Source organism: Leptinotarsa decemlineata, unplaced genomic scaffold (genome assembly GCF_025532065.1).
Source record: "Leptinotarsa decemlineata unplaced genomic scaffold, Ldec_3_MD MMD2_P_RNA_scaffold_5, whole genome shotgun sequence".
In the NCBI taxonomy this organism is placed as follows: domain Eukaryota; kingdom Metazoa; phylum Arthropoda; class Insecta; order Coleoptera; family Chrysomelidae; genus Leptinotarsa; species Leptinotarsa decemlineata.
In genome coordinates, this window is record NW_027412532.1 from 23,063,957 (window position 1) to 23,088,451 (window position 24,495).

The window sequence follows — 24,495 nt, forward strand, 5'->3', positions numbered from 1 at the left end:
TTTGCGTATGTACATATATTATAGCTACCATAACTCAATTGTTACTTTTGTAGGATCAAATAATGATACTAATAAGGTGCGCACACAAAATTTCACATAGGCGATGAAAGAATATTACGTGCTTGCTGGTTAGATTTTTATAATACTATCAACAGTTTATATCTAACGAACACTAAACACTGAGAGTCTGTCCGACAAGAGAGGAGGAGCCTGCCTTCCGCTGACTTATGCCTGAGATAAAGGAAAGTCAGACATACTGGCGCCGTTACGCGTTAGGTAACGAAGCTATTTAGCCTGTCATGGGAAGTTATCATTTCAAAAAGCACACAGGATGGAATATTCTGTTTTTCCATTAACCAGCTGTCGCACCCCTACGAACGACAACCCTCAGAAGTCGAAACTTGTGCGAGCTAAGGATTAACGAGGTCTTACCTTTTAACGTGTGATTCCTAATACGGGTTGGACGGTAGCAAGTGAAGATCGATCGTTCAGACTAGGGATTGAACCACCGACCAACACGGCAGTCAATTCGAGTGAATGAACAAAGCACCCACGCCGAACCGCTTGGCTACCGACTGACACATTAAAAAATAATCGTGTCAGACTATAAAATATGGGTGAGTTGAACTATTCTCAGAAAATAGTTTCGAAGAGGTGTTATCATGATATTCCATATCCGATGGTTTGGGTCCATGAGATATCGACCTTCGTACGTCATATATCAGTTTCTTGAAATTGATCAGCATGCGCCTTGTGTGAGTCCGTGCCAGTTTGAACCTAGTTGTATATGAAAAAAATTGTATTTTTTGTAATGAAAACAATTTTTACTGATATACTGGTTACTTCTGATACTGATACTGAACTGATACTGATACTGATACTGAACTGATATACAGTTACTTCCAAAGTAACTGTTGTTGAAATATATGGATTGAAAGGATTTGCCGCACTCTATAATGAATCTTCATTCAATAAGAATGATAGAGTGATAATATTCATAAAAAATGAACTCGATTATGATCAATCAAATATCAGTTTAGGTAACATGATAAAATTCGATAACAAAACGATGATATTCCTGATTTTGATGAATACCTTCTCGACTATTTACAAACTGTTGATCCGAATGATATCCATGTTATATATTCCAGATACAACATCCATGTTATAACTGGCGATATAAACATAGATGTGTTTTCAGAAAATGATTACATTGAAGATTATAAAAACAACTTGGAATCTTATATAAATGATATCACTAGACCAGATACCTCTACATGCCTCGACCATTTCGTTGTAAAAACAAATATAGAAATATACGACTGTATAAAGTCCTTTATCTTTCAAGATGAAATAACCGACCACCGACCAATTCCTTTGGCAATAGGTATGGGCGAGAGAGTTGCCAACGAAATACCCAAAAATAAAGAAGTGTACATTAATTACAAAAGGTTGAAATTAGCGCTACAAACTGAAACATGGACAAACATCTCTGAACAAAATGATGTCCACTTAAAATGTGAATTCTTCATCAACAGACAGAAATATCATGTGAACAATAACATTAGGGTTGTCAACGTCAATATGGAAAAAAATGTCAATAAATTATTAATTGAAAACTCCAACGATCAACAACTCAAACAAATATACAATGATTACAAACGTAACTTGAATAAACTTACAGAAAAAGCAAAGAAACAATAAAAATAGTAACAAATCAAGAGGGCTTTGGGATAGTATGAATGAAATCTGCAATAAAACTCGCCACAAAACAAAAATAACTGAAATTGTATTGAGTAATGGTGACATAACGAAAAATAAACAGGTAATTTCTAATGAATTCAATTAATTCAAACATTTTGAAAACGGGTATTATCAAACCGATTTTCAACACTATCCTATCGAACATAACAAATGTCCCTCGTAGTGTTTCTCTTTCGAGTAAGTTTTATCGAACTAACCTGTCGCAAATTATTTTTTTCGTGTTGATGTTCATTTATGTATAACATTCAGGATCGTAGACATTCAGTTTAGTTCTGATGATAAAGAATATAGTTCATTTGATTGCGAATTTTCGGCAGATATTGTTAATTTCGACGAATATTTAAGAAAAGCGTGCTGTTACTCAAGCTATCCACAAAAATATATCTTCGTGAATCTTCAATTTTTGTATATTTCACTGATGTTCGTCTGATGAGCTGGATAGAAAATGACCACTAGGAACTATGCCAGTGGAAGGAGGATTTTTCAATACCTTGCTTCAGTTACAGGTCAGTATAAAACCCGAGGATGATTGTGGATACTAACAATCGAAACGTCGTGATTTTCTTGAACGCGGCTTGAAATGTTTTGATTTTTATTTCGTTTTGTTATTAAATTTTTCAATTTCGTGCTTGTATTTTATTTCATTGCTCGATATAATTGTTATTTTCAGCTATTCGTTTTAATTTTCGATTGTATTGATTCCGTTTCATATCTTATTAGACAATGGGAGTCCGAAATAATGAAATTCAATATAAAAAATTTCCAGACTGAAATTGATTGCGAAGTGTTTTCAGACAGAAAAAAGTTCCTTGAATTTAATCTGGAAAGTAATGAGTGAATTGTGATTCATATTCTTTTTTTTAAATAGAAGTGTTGTGGTGAATGAAATCTCTTTAAGTTTGTATCTCAAATGAAAATTTAGCGTGGAATATTTATTCCAGAAAATGTTATGATAGCCATATTTTTCAATTTCCTTCATTATTGGAAAGTGAAACTTCTCTGCACTGAAGTGCCATCACGTTTGCCAAATATTCATTGGATAATTCCAATACGCATGTTTTTCGACATATTGAAAATAGTATAATAGTTTTGAATTGAAAGGGTTATTTTTTGGAGTGACCAATTTTTTGGGAAAGAGTTTTTGGCTTTCTACTACTCCATCTTGATACAAAAAAATGTGGTAATCTTCCAAAGAAAGGAAGGAAGTAGTCAATTTTAAAATAAAAAAAAAATTAATCAATACAGTTTATTGTATGATTTTCACTATAAGGGTTTTACAAAAGCATAATCATTATGCTTGAAGAAGCTATTGTATAGCGAAACGCGTGTCGCGGTTTTTGTAAAACCCTTATTGTGAAAATCATACAATAAACTGTATTGATTAGTTTTTTAATATGGATTTTCATCAAGTATCGGCTAGTTCTATTCAATAATTTTAAAATAAGTAACTCTATACATGGATGTGTAGATCATGCAAAGAAGTGACTTTCAGACACAAACTGTAAGAAAAAGTCCTCCTGAAACAACTACTTTCATAAAAACATTGAATTACATGAAAGAAAAAATTCTGTAGAAACAAATACTTTTATATGAACACTGAATTATACAGTTTGTATTCCAAACATTTTATATTTTCTATAATGTTATTCAGATTGGTACTGAAGAGCTCTAAGGCAAGTGCTTATGACGAAACATCGATGTCTACCAGTGAGGATGACAGTGTTCCATGTGAGTGCAATTTCTTTCTATTCATTTAAAGTAGAACTCATGTGAATGATATCTGATTTTATTTCATAACGAATGTTTGGAATACAAACTGAGTAGAGAAAATTATCTTCTGTATAATTCAGTGTTCATATAAAAGTATTTGTTTCGAAAGAATTTTTTCTTTCGTGTAATTTAATGTTAATATGAAAGTAGCTGTTTCAGAAGGGCTTTTTCTTCCAGTTTGTGTCCGAAAGTTACTTGTTTGCATGATCTACACATCCATGTTTAGAGTTACTTATTTTAAAATTGATTACTTCCTTCCTTTCTTTGGAAGATTCCCATATTTTTTTGTATTCAAAATGGAGATGTAGAAAGCCAAAAACTTTCTTTCCCCAAAAAAATGTATAATAGTATTTTGTATTCAATTGTTAATTGAACTGAAATCAAATACTAAACTTCACCTCGTAGTATTCTTCAAAAATAATGTAACGAATCTGAAACCGTCCTTGACCGATATCTCAGCCAGCGAATGAATACACCGCGAAAGAATGCAGTCTGACTCGCAGTCTGACTCGTACAGAGACCACTAGAGAAATCTAGAATGATCGTTACCGATATACAGTGTGGTCCAACGAAAACTTAACACCTCGAGTTTCCGGCGTTAACATGAAAATGTGGAAAATCGCTCGAACCCGTCAATTTCTGATTCGAGGGGGAACAACTGTTCCACTGTTTTCATCCCCGTGACTTCAACCCCCTAACGGGGGTGAGCACAACCCCTTGATTTTGAATAGGGATGAGGGGTGTTGAGATACCTCATTTTGAAGATCTTATCGTGTACTATCTGACCGTAAAATTTCGCTCCAAAATATCCATCGATAACGACATGACAGGTAAAAGAGTGGAAGAGTACGTACTTTTGTGATTACTTTATTAAATGTTCGAAATGGGCACCATCCACTTCCATGCAGTAATATAAGTTTTGCTGAAAACGTTCACGTACATTACTCAAGATGTCTGGTGTAATTTGACGGCATTCATTAATGATCCGAGTTCGCAAATCATCCAGTGACTCAGGCTGGGTAGCGTAAATCTTGGATTTCAGGTGACCCCATAGAAAAAAGTCCAGTGGAGCCAGATCCGGTGATCTGGGTGGCCACTCAATATGTCCCCTTCTTCCAATCCAGGCGTGAGGAAAATTGTCATCTAAAAACTGACGCACCGGTTGAACAAAGTGAGGTGGTGCGCCATCTTGTTGGAAAATGATCGTTTGATGGTCTTCTGCATTCTCCAATACTTGCACGAGGGCTGGATAAATAGCGTTCTCCAATAGATCGAGATAAAGTTGGCCTGTGAGATTACCGGGTAGAAAAAAAGGGCCGATTATGTGATTTCCATAAATACCCGCCCAAACATTTAATTTTTGGGGGCGCTGTGTATACACCTCACGAAATAATCGTGGATTTTCATCTGACCAATACCGACAGTTATGCCGGTTTACAATGCCGTTAAGGTAAAATGAACACTCGTCCGAAAAACAGATGTCGAACATGTAGTTTTGATTGCAGTTAATTATTTCACTGATCACTTCACAGAACTGGAGTCGGCGATCGGGATCATCCTCATTCAGTTCCTGAACCAATCGTATCTTATACGGATGGAATTTATGTTGTTTCAGGATTCTCATGATTGTTGTGCGTGAAACACCAGATACCTCGGACAATTTCCTAGTACTAACGGTCGGATCCATTGCTATATGACCTAAGACAGCCACGTCCCTCGCTTCGTCTCTTTCATGCACCCTCTTTTTGTTTCCAACTGACCCAGTAGCGTCAAATTTGGCAACCAGTTGCACAACGTAAGCAGCGGATACATTTTTTCCAGGATGTCGTTCGTTAAATAAAGCCGCTGTTGTGCGCGCAGAGTCGTTATTTCGGAAAAATAATTTTATCATTTCCACCCTTTCTTCTACGGAATACACCATTTTAATTCCACTACAAATTTACAATCGCTTGTACACACTTGTACCGTTCTTAACAATTCACGATAGACTAAGGTACAAAAACAAGGTCCGTCTACTTTTTTGGACAAAAAATTAACCACTCAATACCTTTGAAATGCGTCGGATACGAATAATATTCTCGAGATAAATTCCATATTGCCTCTTTCACTATTTTCGCTGTTATTTCATTATCGATGGATATTTTGAAGTGAAATTTTACGGGCAGATAGTACACGATAAGATCTTCAAAATGAGGTATCTCAACACCCCTCATCCCTATTCAAAATCAAGGGGTTGTGCTCACCCCCGTTAGGGGGTTGAAGTCACGGGGATGAAAACAGCGGAAAAGTTGTTCCCCCTCGAATCAGCAATTGACGGGTTCGAGCGATTTTCCACATTTTCATGTTAACGCCGGAAAATCGAGGTGTTAAGTTTTCGTTGGACCACACTGTATAAGGCCTCCTTCCCGTCCAGAGATGGCAGTCGAAATTAGAAAGTGAATCAAGCGGTTAAATAAAGAATTCAAATAGTGAAAATAAATTAAGTGTTGTAAATAAATTAGTTTGCGATAGTGAAATAAATCTGTGAGCGCTTGGTGGACAATCTTTTTATAACGGTGAAATTGACTATAAAACTTATTTGTTTGCTTAGAGAGACTGGTAATTTGTTGAGTTTGGCGAAGTGGACAGTACCGGACTACGGAAACATAAACCTTTCTCGCGTAAAATAGACTAGTGAAAATAAATAAGTGATTCGGACTCGATTCAGTTTTGTGGAAAATAGACAAAAAGAGACTAAATGTATTCGAGAAAAGTGCGCCTAACGGACTTGAAAGTCGCCGAATTGAAGCAAGAAGTGGAGGAGAGGGAGCTAGATTGTTCTGGAAAGAAATCAGTACTCCAGAAGAAACTGTGGGATAACTTGACTGAATCAAGACAAGATCTTGAAACATATTTATTCGAAGTTTCTGGGGGCGATTTGAGTTCAATAATGAGCAAACTCGATGGACTTCAACAAAATTTGGTAAGCCTTGAAGAGAAGCTTTTAGAAAATACGAAAAGCTCAGAAGATAACTTTCTAGAAAATTCGAAGAGTTTGGAAGACAAGCTTCTGGAAAATTCGAAAAGCTTGGAAGATACAGTTCTAGAAAATTCTAAGAGTTTGGAAAAACCCCTGGCCAAGGGGTTTTCTATACGATTCTTCGTGTGCGGTGTTCTGCACGGAAGTCCTGCTGGGACTTGATGAGTGACTGAGGGCCTTCTGTTTCTTATGAATCTAATTTCGGAAATCCTTCCACCTGGCACGAGTTCGGTATCCACCACAAATCCTCAAAAGAGCTTAAGTTTCCGACTGCAAATATCCACACCAAAATGACCAATCAGTCTTCCACTATACAATCCTGACTTGTAGAAATAATCCCCGTGAAGGATGGCACAAATACAACCAAATATATCCTACAATCAGTCTGATGATACCCTTTGAACTCCGAACCAAGCTCACCGAAGGCTAACTTCCAAATACTAAGAGAATGCCACATCTGACAGCTAACCAGTTGTTGCCACAGTGCATCCAATCTACACTACAAGCACCAAGGGGGCGCTGTGCACAACATCATAAATCTAACAATTCCTCCACAGCCACTTGATACATCATCAACAAGTCCATGACCCATCAAAACTCCTTCTCAAAGCAATGCAACCCTAAAACAACCCTTGACAACTTGAGTAACCGATCAATCCCTCACCCGTGAACAACTGTAGAACTAGTTCGGTGTAAGTCGACGGAACGACACTACGAAAGTTCGGCAGATGTCAACCAACAGCTGTCTCTTAACCTTGTTTACGAATATTTACAAAATATATTGTTCCAACCTATTTTCAACTATTTACCAATCCTTATTCATGCGATGGAATAGAAACATATAAGGTAAGTCGCCATAACCTTCCCTTTCAGTACAAATATTAGAGCATTCATATTATGCAGAATATTTACCGAAAATATCAAACAGTATTCAGAAACCCAGAGGTAACTAATATTGTTTTTCAGGCGATATGGCTCTAATATGTCAGTAAACCTTCTGGAAGTGATGAATAACAATCTATGCCAGAAATATTCTCGGAAAGGTATAGGGAATAAGGCAGACAACGGCTGAAAAAAATGATAGGTGAAGAAAACTGAGAAACAAACAATAACAACTATTTCAACCTAGCGAGGAATTTCGGATCTCCAATGTCGATTGGCAATAGGAGAACGCGTAAGTACTGGTCAAAGCAGTTAGTCAGGGAGCATACATTTATTCTTGTACATTTCAGGTATGGTTTTCTATGGAACGGAAGATTCCCATTACTATGATGTTAAATGAATAAAATGAACTTGTAACTGAATTACATTGTTAATATCCTCTGAATAAAGATCTTAAAAGGTAAGGTAGTGTTTTTGAAAGGTCACATAAGAGCAGTCTGTGACGAAAAGTTCGTCATCAATAAATGACAATTCTGTCGATTCCATAGTAAATAAACGAACAATATCTACAATATTTACAAGTAAATTTAGACCGTTACAAAGCTTCTGGAAAATTCGAAAAATTTGAAAGATAAATTTTTAGAGAAATCAAATAGCTTGAAGGAAGAACTTATACAAAATGAAGAAGGCTTGAAAAAACAACTTTGTGGTGTGGCGAGTCTACTCGAAGAAAGGATAGGAACCATCGGGACAGAGATAGATAAAATCAGGAAGGAAATGAACACAGAAGTAGAGTTAATCAAAGGCGGAGTTCAGGCAGAAAACAGCAAGATGAAAGAAAGAATTAGCAATTTGCAAAACCAAATCGTTAATTCTGCCCACCCCACAGAAACGGTTACCGAAAACTCAATTCCGGAACTGAAAGATGTCAAAATCAGTTCTGAACCAGGTCCATGAAAACGCCTCAGTTCCCCAGGAAACCTCCTTGGGCAAATTACCACCGACAATTTGAAGCTGCGGCCAGAGCTAATGAATGGAATGCAGGAGAAAAGGCGGTAGCATTGAGATTGGCGTTGCGTGGAGAAGCAACGAATATTCTGCAAACCCTCACGGCCCAGGAACAGGAAGATTATGACCAACTTGTAAAGCATCTTGAGCTGCGGTATGGACATGCCCACCAAGAGCACGTTTACCATTCACAGCTGAAGAACCGCTGCCAGAAATCAGGAGAATCCCTACAAGGGTTTAAAGCCGACATAGCTCGATTGGTTCGTCTGGCATATCCTGCTACACCGGAAAATGTAACGGAGCGGTTAGCGGTTCAGGCATTCTTGGATGGACTTCGCGACCAAGAAACGAGGCAGGCCTTGACGCTAGCTCATCCCAAACATCTCGTGAATGCACTGGCAAGTGCCCTGGAGTTTGAGGCTGCAAACAATCCTGCAAGAGCCAGGGCAAAGTTCGAGATATCAAGGAAGATGGACAGGTGCCTGCCGATATTGAGGCCACCATCAGAAAGGTAATAAAAGAGGTATCGCCTGAGAGAAAACAAATAAGATGTTGGAACTGTGGGAAAACTAGGCATGTCCGTAGCAAATGTCCAATATGCAAAGAACCAACAACAAATCAGGAAAATTAGAGGGGATCGATGAGCAAACCCCCGATGAGCAAACTGTACCCAGCAAATCCCCGTAAAAAATGCATATGATGCCATTCTCCAACGTCAATACAAAGGCGATTTCTTGACGGCCTCATCAATAACGAGCCTTGCACCATGCTGTTAGATACAGGTGAGAGGAGAACCATTTTTGGGCCAAAACACCGGCAATAATTGAACCGTCATGTTGGAAGCTACGCACTGCAACAGGGGAGCCAGCCACTGTACTTGGAGAACTACCAATTGAATTGGTGTTGGGCAGCACTAGATTGAACCATCGTGCATCGGTGGTGGACGTCGAGGACGATATAATTATTAGAATGGACATAATCAATTCCAGAGGGTTTGAGCTGAATTTCCAAGACGGCGTCCTACGTGTCGGCGGAGAAGAGCTGGTGCTTCATGAAAGAAGCGAAAAGATGATTAGGGTCCCATTGGCGGAAGATGTGTGCGTACCTGAGAGGGCTGAAACCATCCTAGAGGCACGCTTGGACGGAAGTGCGAGCAGCGGAAAGGTGGTAATGTTCGAGCCCAAGATACATGACAAGAAAATTGGACAAAGAATCGCACTGGGGAAGACCCTGTTGCGTGTTGATAAAGTTGTGCCGGTCAGGGTCATGAACGTCAACTACTTTCCCGTGACCTTGAAGAAGGAAACAATGCTAGGGCACAGTTCGTCCATTTCCTCTGTGATACGGAGTGTACGCAATTCGGTTAGCCAAGCCAACAACTTGCCCAAAGAGTTGGAGGAGTTGATTGACATTTCCTCCAAGGACATACCATCAACTCACCGATCTAAATTGGGGAGTTAGTCAAGAGGTACCAGGAAATCTTCGATATTGGAGAAGGAAAAAGAGGCAGAACGGATGTGGTTCAGCATAAAATCGACACGGGAAATGCCCGACCAATCCGGCAATCAGCTAGAAGACTTCTCTTGCGAAGAAAGAAGAGGCAGAGAAGATAGTCAGCGATATGGAAAAAGAAGGAGTCATCTAACCTTCTGACGGCACCTGGTCTTCCAAAGTCGTATTAGTGAAGAAGAAGGACGGCTCAACAAGGTTCTGCGTGTATTATCGCCAACTAAATAACGTGACGAAGAAAGACAGCTACCCTCTTCCAAGAATCGACGACACCCTAGACACGCTAGCCGGCTCCACAATTTTCTCGACTTTGGATTTGAAGAGTGGATATTGGCAAGTTGAATTGGCCCCAGAAGATCGAGAAAAGACAGCTTTCACCATCGGCTCAGGATTGTGGCATTTCACGGTTACGCCATTTGGGCTTTGTAATGCTCCAGCGACCTTCGAGAGATTGATGGAGATGGTTCTCAAATGGCTCTCATAGAAGACGTGGTCGAAAAATTGTTCTATAATCACTTGAAAAATCTGGGGGAGGTATTAATGCATCTGAGGAGTTCGAGAATGAAACTTAGTCCCAAGAAATGCCATCTGTTCCGGAAAGAAGTCTGTTATCTTGGACACGTTGTCTCTGGGAAAGGAGTGGCGGTAGACGAACACAAGATCAAAACAGTTAAGGAATGGCCCATTCCACCAGTTTCGGAGCTTCCTTGGTTTGTGCTCCTATTACCGCAGATATGTGCTGGGGTTTGCCAACATTGCCAAACCATTGACCCGACCTACAGAAGGACAGATCCAGTTCCAGTGGTCTGAGGAATGCCAAGACTTATTCAAGAAGTTGAAAAGGGCTTTGATCAACGCTCCTCTTTTGAGCTATCCCCTACAAGAATTTGACTTCGAAATAGAATATCGAGCTGGCACTTGCCATAAAAACGCAAATGCCCTGTCACAGAGACCAAGCCCCGATGACTGCTCACATTACCGACGAGTAAAAGAGAAGGAAGCAGCTATTTGTAGAACTACAGCTGTAGGCGACAACTGGGAGGATAATAAGATCAAGAAAGACCAAGAGAAAGACCCAGATCTTGGTTTAGTCATCGGATGGAAGGAAAGTAATCGAAGACCACCTTGGCAGGAGGTAGCAGATTATTCGTTCCCAGAGTCCGACCATGGGAACAAATACATCATGGTGGCCATGGACTGCTTCAGTAAGTAGGCCTACGCCCTGCCCAACCAGGAAGCCTTTACCGTCGCTGACGTCCTGGTAAGGGAATGGATATGTCGATTCGGTGTCCCATTGGAGCTGCATTCAACCAGGGCAGAAATTTCCAGTCCAACTTGTTCCAAGAAATATTTAAACTGTTGGACATTCTAAAAACGAGTACCACAGCCTTACATCCACAGTCCGATGGAATGGTGGAACGAATGAATAAGACCATAAACCGCCACTTGTCTAAGGTAGTCTCTGGCCTATTGTTCGGCAGTGCACGAGTTAACTGGCCAAACCCCTGTCAGTATTATAATGGACCGAGAGCTGCTGCTTCCTTGCGATCTGAAATTTGAGACGCCGCCAGAACAAGACACTGCGGGAGCAGACTATGTCAATAAGCTTCGGCAGAGAATGGACGACATCCATGAACGAGTCCGTCTGAACATCCGAAGTGCCAGCGATAGGATGAAGAAGGCCTATGACGTTAAGGCGAATGCTGGAGAATTTGAAACCGATGACCTAGTTGCGGAACTCGTGGGAGGGTCCGAACAAAATCGTGAAATAATCAATGACCTCATCTACCGAATCCATAAGCCACCTCGAGGAAAGCCTAGGGTCGTCCATTTCAATAAATTGGCTACTTATGCTGAAAATCACGACCAAGTTGGCGCACTCAGACCACCAGAGGATGAAATGACGTTCCAGAAATTCATGTTCTTATACTCGAACGAACAAAAGCTTATACACGGCGTAACTCAAGAAGAGCCACGAGACCTTTTCAAGGTTCCAGTTGATTTCGCACTAGTTCACTGCGTGCCAGAGGATCTCCAAATATCCAGGGGTATCGCTGTGGTATTCAACAAGAAATTCGGTCAGCTTCAAACATTACAAGAACAGAATCCTGAAGTCAGAGGAGTGCTACAGTTAAAGAAGGGTCAGAGAAAATTGCGAGAAGCATATTAGAAACGGTCATCATATTCAGCGGTGTGCGGTAACCATCTTCCACGACCAGGCATGAAGACTGTGGAGTGTTACTTCCATCAAACTCCACAGTGCAGACATGGGGAGTCCTGCAGGTATCAAAACAAGCCAAGGATGACATTTCGGGGCGAAACGTCTTCAAGAAGGGGGTAATGTAACGAATCTGAAGCCGTCCCTGACCGATATCTCAGCCAGCGAATAGACACATGACATCACCGCGAAAGAATGCAGTCTGACTCGCCGGGAAAATACTAGGCGAGTACAGAGACCACTAGAGAAATCTAGAACGATCGTTACCGATATATAAGGCCTGCTTCCCGTCCAGAGATGGCAGTCGAATTCAGAAAGTGAATCGAACAGTTAAATGAAGAATTCAAATAGTGAAAATAAATTAAGTGCTAAGTGTTGTAACTAAATTAGTTTGCGATAGTGAAATATTGTTAGAAATGAATTTGTTCAAGACAGTAATTTCTTCAATTTGTTACAATGATTTGACATCTTGTTCCTCGAATATGACGGAATAGCGAAACCTCATTTTCGTTTTTTATAGAAACTGCTGCAACTTCCATTTTTTTCAATTCGTGGTACACAATTCAATATTTTCACTTTTAGCCTAAACTATACTCATTTCGAAAAATATATCTCAAGTTGCTTCCTATTGATACGGGATGAGCGACAAAATTACCAGTTATTTATAAAAAACACAATGAATAATGGGTGAAATGATTGAAAAATGGAAGGCTTTTACCACTTCTTCAACAAATTACTGATAAACACTCCGTATATTGTTGAGATTGTAGCTAAGCACTTCGGATATTGATCTTTGTCCTAAGTAATTCAATAACTGAAGAAATACTTCATTGCAAAATTTTCACGTAACAACTTTCTCAGGAGAGTTTATACATTTATGAACACGCCTGAGTAAGCTATTGTAAAGTGAAACACGTGTTGTAGTTTTGTGAACTGTTCAGGGAAAATCTCTCAATAAAGTGTCACTTGGATACGTTATGTTAGCGTGTGAACATATTTTCGTAAATCCAATCGAAAGTTACTGTTTTCTGCAAATGTCTTTGTCTGAAATGGAGAGAATTGAAATTTAAGTATTGAGTACCGTAGCAGGATCATGTTATCTTTATCACTGTTCTCCTTTTTATGAGGTTATTTGAAATTTGAAGTTCAAACCCACAGATTTCACAATATTCGTTACCTGATAGACCAAATCTTGTTTAGCGTTCACAGATCTAGATGGTGCAGGTACCTTCGTATTTGAACCACACCCGTACGAGTTATCCAACAACAGACAGATGAAAATTAACAAAATGAATTTTAAAAAAATAATGTTTCTCGATGAGTAACTGATGTGTAACGCAGGATTCGATACAGTATAAGTGTAAACTCTCTATGGCCCGGATCGATTACCGCAAGGCATTTGATACAACATAGCATGGACTTATCTTGCATTTGCCCAGATGCCTTGCGGTACCCGACAAAATAGTGAGATGCCTTGAACAACTGATGTCACTCTGGTAGACTCGCTTCACCATAACATCTGGTCAAGCTAGAGTCCAGACAGAACGGACCACTTTCAGAAGCAGTGTATTTCAGGACGATTCCCTCAGTCTCATTCTTTCTTGCATCTCACCATTGCTATCATCCGTTGCGCTCAGGAATGCTCGAGAGTTGTAACTAAGGCACCTCCGAAAACCAGAGGCATGAGATCACACATTTGTTTTGTATGGATGATCTTGAATTTCATCAAAGCAAAACGATATTTGTCGTGGATTATTCGGCTCCTGGCGAGACGAATATCGTCTGAAAAGAGGAGAAAAAACGAATAAAACAGAAATTTTTTCTTCGAACTCAACAGACCCTATCTAGACCACTGTGTCAAGATTGTCGTTTTGATTATTGGAGTCTTTGTTGAAGATGCCCTCTCTACTCTCGAATCTCAAGATTATGTTTGGTTGCCGCAGTAAGGCACAAATCTTAGTCTAATAAATGCAGAAGGCTGTCACTCTTGGCTCACTGCGCTTGTTACGGGCATATAGTCTAATCAACAATTTCAAAAACATGAATAATAGAGATAAAGATCCTAAACATATTAGCGATAGCTCATTCGATTCGGAATCACCTCTAAAAAAATGTTTTCGAAGGATTTTGGTGCAGGTAAAAAATTGCAATTGTTATTAACAAAATAAGATTAAAAAGAATGGTATTTAGTTTTTCGTTAATAATTCAAAAAATATTATTATTATTTAAGCAATTTTGAAGCTCGTTAAAATTATATTATAATGAATAAAAAAAATGTATGGCACTTTTTTATACAGCGTGACTCACGGTCGAGGGTAGGTTAGACGTTTCTGGAAAACGCAAAGCATGATTTTTCTGAAAATTTCACCTCTCACATTTTCTTACCTGTTCTATGGATCTAAAATATTTTCAGCATTGCGGCGTTGCCACTTCCATCAAAAAGTCCTGCCAACTTTATTTTGTTAAATGGAACACCTCGTATATTAATACATTTTTGGAATCGCTCTGGTATTCTAATACTTTTTTGTTGATAATGTCCTATACCTATCTCTATCTGTTTTCGAGATAAAAAATAAATTGTGCTAAATATGGTCCAAAACATAGCCTTAATTGAAATTAAGTACATCAGTACTCGCAATTCATGAAAGAGTTGATATTTTGGTGATAGTTTGGACAAACTCGAAATATTCAAATAACACCAAGAAATCGACTCCATATCATACAGGGCGTGCTAAAATTACTATTATTTCCATTGTGCATAAAAGTAATCAAAAGTTCATTTTTTCAAATGAAACCCCCTATATATTACTCGGTAAATTGAAGGATGGTGAAAAATGCTTCAAGATGATATATCATATCCCTATACCTAAATCGTCAAGTTTTCTCAATAAAGTCGCTTTTTCTAGAAACATTATTTTTTTTTAGAATTTGGATTTAGGTAGCAGTGGAATTATCAAGCAGTGGAATTATCAAGCAGTTCGGTTACTTCTATAAGTAATTTACAAAGAGTTATCGTCGGTGTTTCGAATCATCTTCCAAAATGAATGCAAATATCGATTATTAAAATGAAGTTCTTATGAAATTATTTATTATACACATGAACAAAGTGATCAAATCATTGTCAAAACGTGTAAAAAAATCAACCAAATGTATCCTGAATTAATACCAATGAACGAGAGAAAGCTTGTAAGGTTACAAAATAATTTCGTTAACTATGGCTCAAAGTTTCCAGGGAACAACTGTACCAAAAATCAGTCATTCCTAGGTAAAAAGTAAGATTTTGTGGGCTGAAACATGTGAAAGTACAGACAATAACAGAATAGGATGATTTAAAATAACAAAATTGTGAACAAAATATCACATTTTCACAATAAATGCTGAAAATGTTGTCCATTACATTCTAAACACTTTGAAATGTTTTATTGTACGCGACTTGTGGTTGCTTTTTCAATTTCCTGGGGATCCAGATCTTCAATACACCGCACTATTCACCGTCGCAATTCTTCTTTGGTAGGCACTGGAGTACTGTATACTCTTTCTTTTGAAACACCCCATAAAAAAAGTCAAGTGGCGTGAGATCGGGTGATCCAATCCCACGGCCCTAAACGCCTAAACCAACGATCGTCGAAGAGTTCGTCAAGTTTCCTGGAAACTTCCTGGGTGGAATGAGCTGGCGCTCCGTCCAGTTGAAACCACGAATTCTTATATTCCTCTAAAGGCAAATTTTCAAAAAAATCGGTTACAGTCGTCCTTATTATTTGGAGATATCTCTCGTAAATTTTGATTCGTCGCTCCAAATTATTTTTGACAAAAATTCCCGAACTTCCTGTGTATGAATCGAAAGGGATTCACAAAATGCATTCTACGTTCGAAGTCTTCTGCTTTTAGAGCTTGTACTTTGGTAAATTTATACGGATACATTCCGTGATTTTTCAAAATTCGTTTTACTGAAGCATCTGATACACCTAAATCTTTTTCTGCACTGATAATGGAAGCTTCTGGATATGCATAAAAATATGCCAAAACGTTAACAGTATTGTCCTCATTTGAAGTTATAGGTTTTGGTAATGTTGAAGGCGCTTTCAACATGGAGCCATAGTTAAGGAAATTATTTTTTAATCTTACAAATTTCCTCTCGTTCTTTGGTGTTAATTCAGGATACATTTGGTTGAATTTTCTACAAGTTCTGACAATGATTAGATCACACTGTCAGTGTTTAATAAATAATTTCATAAGAACTTCGTTTGAATAATCAATATTTGCATTCATTTTTGGCGATTTTTTGAAACACCGTCAATAACTATTCATCAATTACTTGTAAAAGTCACCAAACTGTCATAAGCTTGATATTTCCACGGCTACCTAGAAATCAAATTCTTTTAAAATTATTTTTGTACAACTGTTATTGAAAATCTCTTTGATAGAAACACCTCAATCAGAACACCTACCAAAAAATCATTAAGAAAAGTTCACACATGCAGTTCGTGCTATTGGTAATATTAAATCCCTGTGAAGTTACTGACGATGACGAAGTAGTATTCAGTCCAACTGTAGAAAGTCCGTCATGACTAACCAATAATCCTCCTTAAAATAACGTGAGTTGGCGTATGTAGTTGTAACATATGCCTTGTAATCCAAAGATCGTGTGTTCAAATCCCATGGACCCTATTATTTTTTTTATTATCAGCAGTAACGTTATACAAAATAATTTGTATAATACATTTGTTGAAAGTGATTTTATTTTGCTCGTGAATGTACTCCACTTGCTGACGCTCGTTTTGCAATAATCCCCACTCACAAAATAAAATGCCACTTTCAACACTTGTAGGTAAAACGTGAATAACTATTTTCCACAAAAACTGTTACCAAATTTTTTATGTTTTTTCATCGTACTATACCTTTCTGGGTGTGCTATCATGCACATCATTCAATAAAATGAAAATATTGATGTCATATAACATTTTTTATTAATAAACATTTTTCCAGGAGCGCTGGCAACGATGAGTTCTGGAATCAACTCAAGCTGGACCTCTCCGTTCATCACTTACTTAACTTCCAACTCTTCTACAATTCCGATGACCACTAGCGAAGCTGGATGGTGTGCCGTATCACCTGCATTGGGGTGCTTACTAGGACCACCCATAGCTGCGTATCTTGCAGATAGAATAGGCCGGAAGAACACTGTACTCATCATGGCGCCTGTGGTCTTTTTTTCGCAACTCGGTATAGGTTTAGTAAGGAATGTTTGGCACCTGGCTCTACTGAGGTTGTTTATTGGTGCAGCAGATGGGGCCTGTTTCACAACTTTGCCAATGTACGTTGGGGAGATTTCATCGCCAGACATAAGAGGTTTCCTCTCTTCTCTCATTTGTCTGTCTTTCACTTTGGGAGTACTGCTGATCAATACTATCGGCTGCTTTTTCAGTATATTCACATGCAGCATTATTTGCGCAGCTGTACCCGCAGTACACTTCCTTGGATTCATTTTTATGCCAGAATCTCCTTATTATTACATTAAAGTGGGGAAATATAATGAAGCCAAAAAATCGTTGAAGATTTTTACGGGTTTAGCGGATGTCGATGAGGAGTTGAAGTCTCTCTCTGATGCGGTTCGAGTTCAGGAGGAAATAGTGAAAAACTCCAAATTCATGGACCTCTTTACAATACCTCGGATTCGAAAAGCAACTGTCATTTTCGTAATTATTGGTCTGGCCTTGAGAGCAAGTGCTAAGGCACCTCTTCTATCCTATACAAAAATGATCTTCGAGGAATCTGGAAGTGATATCAGTTCCTCACTTTCGACTATAGTGTATTGTTCTGTTGAATTTTTTGTTATGACTATCACAACGTATTTTGTAATCGACCGTTTCGGCAAGAAGATTATGTGCGTGATATCACTAAGTGGCTGTGGTATTACTCTATTTCTATTAGGTTTCTATTTTTTCGTGAAAGACTTCCACCATGATATATCTAGATATTTGAATTGGCTTCCCATAACAACTTTGACAGCCTACAGTGTTTTGTTCAATATGGGCTTGTCTTTCACTCAGGTGTGTTACTTGAGTGAATTGTTCCCTACAAACGTTAAAGCCAAAGCGCTTAGTTTTGCAGAAATTTCCACCGTTTTGACAAATGCAGTTACTGTGAAACTATTCCAGGTCATGAACGATGGATTTGGAACTTTATCGGGGTCGTTTTTTTGTTTTTCGATATTATGTATGATTATGCTAGTTTTTGTTATTAAATATGTACCAGAGACGAAAGGTATGACCTTAGAAGAGGTACAGTTGTTCTTTACGGGTGAAAAATACAAAGAAAATGATGAAAACATAGAAGGAACACTTTTAAGAAATAATGACATAGAGTAATAGAAAATACTGAACTGAGAATATTGAGATATTTGTTGTTTTATTTGTTTAATTTTCATTTGCTAATCTAACCTATACTATAGATCTGATATTTCATAAATATATAGCCAGAAGATATGTTCAGTTGGGATAACCGTTTAAATGAATTTGAAAAATTGAAAGATGAATTCTTATTCATTCAGTATTTATTTATTTACTTTATTTATTTATCTAACTGCAAACCAATTCACAAAAACATATTTAACAAAGTGTGAAGAATTACAAAGTATTTTTGAATGCTTATATCTAATGCTTACATTACAATTTACACAATTTTACAAAACATTTAGCGAACTGTAATACAAAATATTAGTTTACCAAGAAAATGGTGAGATAAAGAAAAGCTTTGGAAACCCTATAGCCTTTTCAATTGATTTTTAAAGAATTTCGTTGAGTACCAAAGAGAAAAGCATAATCTTCTTTTGAACGTTCTCAATCAAATCGATATTTACATTATAGTATGGGTCCCATATAACCGAAAAATATTTAAGAATGGATCCTACTAAAGCACAATTTAACATTTTTTTCGTTTTAATTGAAGAAACAGTAAAAATTTTCAACACAAAACTTAGAATTTTGAGACTTTTTGCAACAATTTCCGTTATTTGGAAATTAAAATTAATTTCGCTATCAAATTTAACTCCAGATCGCGAATAAATGTTTCTCTTTTAAGAGTTATATGATTTTACACTTATCGATGTTTTCCTCTAACAAATTATTTCTACATCTCATGGAAAAAGCTTCGAGATCTTGTTGAACACAAATGAGCAGAAGCTGGAAACTTTCACAAGTGATATGCATAAAAAACGGATTACGACTGGGACTAGTACTGTATTAGCGAAAGAGAGAGAGAGAGAGAGAGAGCAGAAATTCTCAAGTCTCTTCCAAGATTTGACAAACTGTACCTCTTTTTATGCTTGGTCAGAATTCGAAGGGATAATTTCTATACATTTCGATTTCATTTTGTTTCCAAATATACCTAGCATTTTCATAAAAAATCTATAACTCGAGCACAGTTACAGTTAGGTACCTAGTACCTCATATGGAATTGTATTTTATTTTTGGAAGTGTAACGAAATACAGGGTGTTCCATTTTGAAACACAATCTTTGATATGTCACATTTTTTTGAGTCACCCTGTAGACTCCAAAATAATTTCCTTCTGCAGCCGCTATCATTATACATATAATGAAATGGAGAAATTCCTGAAAAAATTATGTTTTGGTTTACAGGGATCGTGTCGTATAGAGTGCGCTCCACTGTGTTTTTATATTTTATGATTAAAATGTGCATCAAGTCCGTGTATATTTGGTTTGTCTCAAGGGTCATGAAAAATAAAGCACTAAAACACTTGCTTGAAAAGTGAATTTAATTAAAACTGACAAAATTCTGTTTAAAAATCAGCTGATAGCGAGTAGTCCACAATTATTTTTGTTTTCTGTTTATCAACAGTCCTAATCTTTTTTTATCCATAGGTATTGTTATAAAATGACTCAAAAACAACAACATGTAGAGATTTTCATTACATCACAGAAAAAATTCGGATACAGAAGTATAGCGAAGTACATGTATTAAAATTCACCTACTTGGCAGGAAACAAATACAAAAGAGTGGGAAATTCAAATATCAAGATTCGTGCACCAAAATTCATTGAATTTAGAAAACAGGTAACCCATATAAGTTATAAATAAATGTCAGATGAAATCAAATTGATATCTGTTATGAAAAATTGAAAAAGACATAATTAACTTAATGTAATTATTTAGGAATGATCAAAAATTTGAAAATTATTGTTGTGAACCATTTTCTTAGAAACGGACATCAAGTGATGCTTTTGAAGAATATTTATATTTAGACATAAGTGAGGTTAACCACTTCTGTACAAAATTGTAAAGTGAAAATGTATATAAATTTAATAACAAATGTGAAAATCATAGAATAGATAGTTTTTTTTTAAATTGAAGTTGAAAATTTGTAGTTAAGAAAATTGAGAGGTGGTAACTAAGAAATTTGTAAAATATTTTAAGAGAAAACTTAAGAATTGAAGATAATTGTATTGTATACTGTTGATTAAAAGTAAATTCAATGAAAGCCTACCTGAAAGCCCGTTCCAGTGAAATATCCACGATCCAGCTCCGAAATTTAGAAAACTAACAATACACACACCAACATTGGAGGAAAACCAGGTATTTACTGATTTCCCTTTAAATAAAATATATGCATATATACAAGAAATTGTCAAAGAATTAAATAATAGGACAATTAAAGAGATTTTGAATCTAGAAATTTCGTTTGCAAACAAATCACAGTGACCCTGAATAATAAACTGACATTTAGCAGACAAAGAGTGCGTTCCGATATTCATACAAAATAGTTTGGTGTAGGTTTAGGACATTTTTAGAATTAAGTAATTTTCTCTTTTGCTAATTCATATATATTTTTGACTTCAACATTTGTACATTCATTATTAAAAATTGTACTCCATTTTCTGAAATCAGTTGTGTCTTTTTGAAATTTCTTTACAGGTACATCTGCAAGTAAGATCAAATTTGGGTAAGTAATCGTTGTGTTTGTGCCTGAATCCACCTGAGGTGTTGAGAAAGATCTCTATACACTGAGGTATAGGATTTAAACTCAACATAAGAGTCAAGCCGAATCAGAATTTTCATTTCAAAAATAACAAAAATAATAATAACTAGAACTTTATTTACTTAACTCACATCAACATATCAACATCTTATAATAGTATATATCACTTGTACATCTGCCAGGCTTCTCATGACGGTTCACAAATTTTTTCACTACTACCTCAATATCAGTATCAAATGACAGGGCTTGACTAGTAGGATAGTAGTACTCTTTGAAATATTGACGTATCGAAAGATTTGGTTAACGGGGCCTTTTATTTAGCTTGCCCTGTTTGTTTGGGTCAAATTTAGTAATTGAAGTTTGTCCCCTTCCTGTTGACAGATTGATCTGATATTTGGTACACACGTTTAGTTTTGATGACAATACAATTTGATGAATTATGTATCATTGTAAATCCAAGATGGCGGCAGCTACAAAATGTGGAACTATTTCACAACTACCTCAATATGGGTTTCAAATGACAGGGATTGACTAGTATGATAGAATTTGATTTGAAATCCCTGAAAGAACAAATACAATTGAAAATTAAAATGAATGGCTATAACTATTATAATAAGCAAAACCCCGAAGTTAAATTAAAATAAAATTAAAAATAGTCAAAAAATTTAAAGTGAAACAATAAAAATAAAATAAAATCAAGATATTTTATGCCAATGTACTTCACAAGTTTCAATTGTTAGTATCCATAATCATTTCCACTGATGACTGAACTATTTTTCTGAGAGACGGCTGACTATTGAACATTCGAGTGCTTCCACCGTTTAGCAAGAGATGGCCGTTTGGCGGGAGTTGACCGTTTTCCGCTTGATTATGTGTTTCCATGTGTTGCGTATCTCTACGCTAACTTGGCTGAATTCGTAGTTGGACAATATATATGCAGCTTTTTTGACCTTCCTCTCAAACAAGTGTTGCTGCATATGGATGATCTCAGCTTGAGACCACTCGATGCTATGTGATTGGTCCAAACATGTTCTGCTATTCCTGATTTGCTGGTTTCCCTGCTTTCCCTGTTTTTCCGGATCTGAAGCAGATTCTGATGTTGCACTTGGATCCAATTCTTTCAATCTTCTCCGACAATCATCTGATGTAGGGAAGTGCAAGCAATGGTTGTGATGGTTTCTCTTCCTTGCGAGACCCTTGCTGCCTCTTAGCTAAAGTCTGTTCCACCATTACTTCAGAATAACCATTACATTGAAGATCTTTTTCGATGATCAAACTAATGAACTGAGAAAATTCATTACAAATGGCGTTCACTCCTTTTCATTATTCGAAATCGAAGCAGAGATCTATGCGTACTTACTTGAAAAACGAAATTTCTGCGTCACAACCAAGGCGTGGATTCGAATTCTTGAGATCTGATTGAAAATTCAAGATGTTCTTTAGTAAGCTGAGAGGGCGCCAGCCAATAAATATAATTATATAAATTGACGAGGAATGGGGATTTAAACAAAATAAATGAAGATATATGAATATATATATATATATATAGGAATCACACGTTAAAAGGTAAGACCTCGTTAATCCTTAGCTCGCACAAGTTTCGACTTCTGAGGGTTGTCGTTCGTAGGGGTGCGACAGCTGGTTAACGGAAAAACAGATTTTAAAAACAGATATATATATAATTAATCAATTAAAATATGACAACTTGCCAAGAGGTTTGCTACTCTCTTAACTATGAAATATAACTGAATTAGCAAACGAATAGCAGGAAAATAAATTCACATGAAACACGGAGATTGGTTACTAATGAAGCCTACAAATATGAATAGATATATGAACATCAAAATTTCATAATAATTATAACCCAATACTTTTAATCAATAGGAATTGTTCAATCAACAGCTGTCGATTGAATCACAAATAGGTATATAAGAACAATATTGGAGGGAAAGCATTTACAATTTCAAACGATCAATAAATAATCATTCGGTAACAATAATAAATAAAACACATAACTTCTTTATTTCAATAGTCCACTTGACATTGAAGGAGAATGTAGGTACTCACTCTGTCTCAAGAAATAGGTTTTCACGTACTTATATATCCGGAAGGGATGAAATTCCACGAGTCTTCCTAAAATTGCAGACACGACCAGACCGAAATTACTTAAGAAAATTGTCCTCAACCCCGCTAGTTAGTGGTGTAACTCGCATCGAATTTCTTATCTAATGAACATCGGCTCTTAAAGTAGACAATCGGACAACGACGTAGCAGGCAGTGAACGATCAAGATATAGATGAAGCCAAATTTGCTGGATAAAGTTGAATTGATTGAAATTAACGTCAACTCAAATGGATCTGATTCTTCTTGATTTTATTCCTTCTTTTAGGCCTGAAACGAGAACATCGTTTCTGCAAATCTACCACAAAAACGAGAATTTGTAATATCTTGAATGATTTACCTTAGCTTCTTTTTAGGCCTTTGAAGTTGAATAGGTACACTAAGTGTAAAATTTATTTTATCGAGCAGCACCGACCCTTTCTCTGCTCGATGTTTGTTCACTCTAGCCTCGCACTGTCGCTTCAATTGTCCTCTGTCCACCCGCACGCCATTTCAATTGAACTATCGAAATGTACATACAGGTTGTCCCAGTATCTCATAAATGAACTGTTACACTATGCCAAAGTCAAATTTCAAATGAATGAAAAAGTCACGTTTGAGTTGGATTTCAGTTTTTTCATTTGAGTATTACGTTTTTTTATATAAATTTTCAGAATGCTTGCAGGTATGATATGATTGAATACTTAATGTTTTTGTCAATTATTCGTGTTTGAATTTATCATGAAATAGAAGAGTTCGTTCTTTGACACTGGGTATTTGCTATTGATAGAATTTTCATTTCTTTGAATGATTTTTAAACTACCTAATTTGATGGTCTGATGTTTTTTTTTTTTAGGAAATGGCGTGGTTTGTAGTGGAATTTACATCTCTGTCAGGTAAAGTTTGTTGTTGAGAAATCGAATTTCAATTTTACAGTTTTACTGGTTAACGTAACTGTTATTAGTTTGTTTCGAAAGTTTTGTCCGTTTTTGATTTTACTCCAAACTAATGTCTCAGTGAATACTTATTCAATTTTATCGAAATAAGCGTCATTTCAATGAGTGAACTATAGGGAACGTAACACAAGTCGATGGATTCCGTCAGCATAAAAATTGTGTGTTTGGGATTCAATGAAGTCGACGAGGACCGTGTCTGCCTGGTCCTAATTGGCGAAAGTTCTACCGGTGAGAAAGTTATCGAAGTACTTGAAAAGATGACAGTCGGTTATCG

The 24,495-nt window shown here is 36.9% G+C and overlaps 2 protein-coding genes and 1 long non-coding RNA gene across 4 annotated transcripts in view; 2 read left to right on the forward strand and 1 right to left on the reverse strand.

Annotated features, from left to right (window-relative positions):
• The window catches only part of LOC111503224 (major facilitator superfamily domain-containing protein 6), a 103,188-nt gene that overhangs the window by 73,041 nt on the left and 5,652 nt on the right, over positions 1-24,495 (reverse strand). The window lies entirely within an intron of this gene.
• On the forward strand, positions 1,991-19,620 carry LOC111514785 (facilitated trehalose transporter Tret1). 2 transcript variants are annotated; one of them, XM_023171030.2, is made up of 3 exons: positions 1,991-2,270; positions 3,416-3,492; positions 17,157-19,620. In XM_023171030.2, exon 3 carries the CDS (start codon positions 17,171-17,173, stop codon positions 18,536-18,538), a length of 1,368 nt encoding a protein of 455 aa, XP_023026798.2. In that variant the 5' UTR covers positions 1,991-2,270; positions 3,416-3,492; positions 17,157-17,170; the 3' UTR covers positions 18,539-19,620. The 2 variants fall into 2 exon arrangements, with proteins under 2 accessions (XP_023026798.2, XP_023026796.2); XM_023171028.2 differs by lacking the exon at positions 3,416-3,492.
• LOC141480017 (uncharacterized) lies at positions 6,643-7,928 on the forward strand. Its single transcript, XR_012464115.1, has 2 exons — positions 6,643-7,399; positions 7,520-7,928. It is a non-coding gene; the product is annotated as an uncharacterized lncRNA (long non-coding RNA).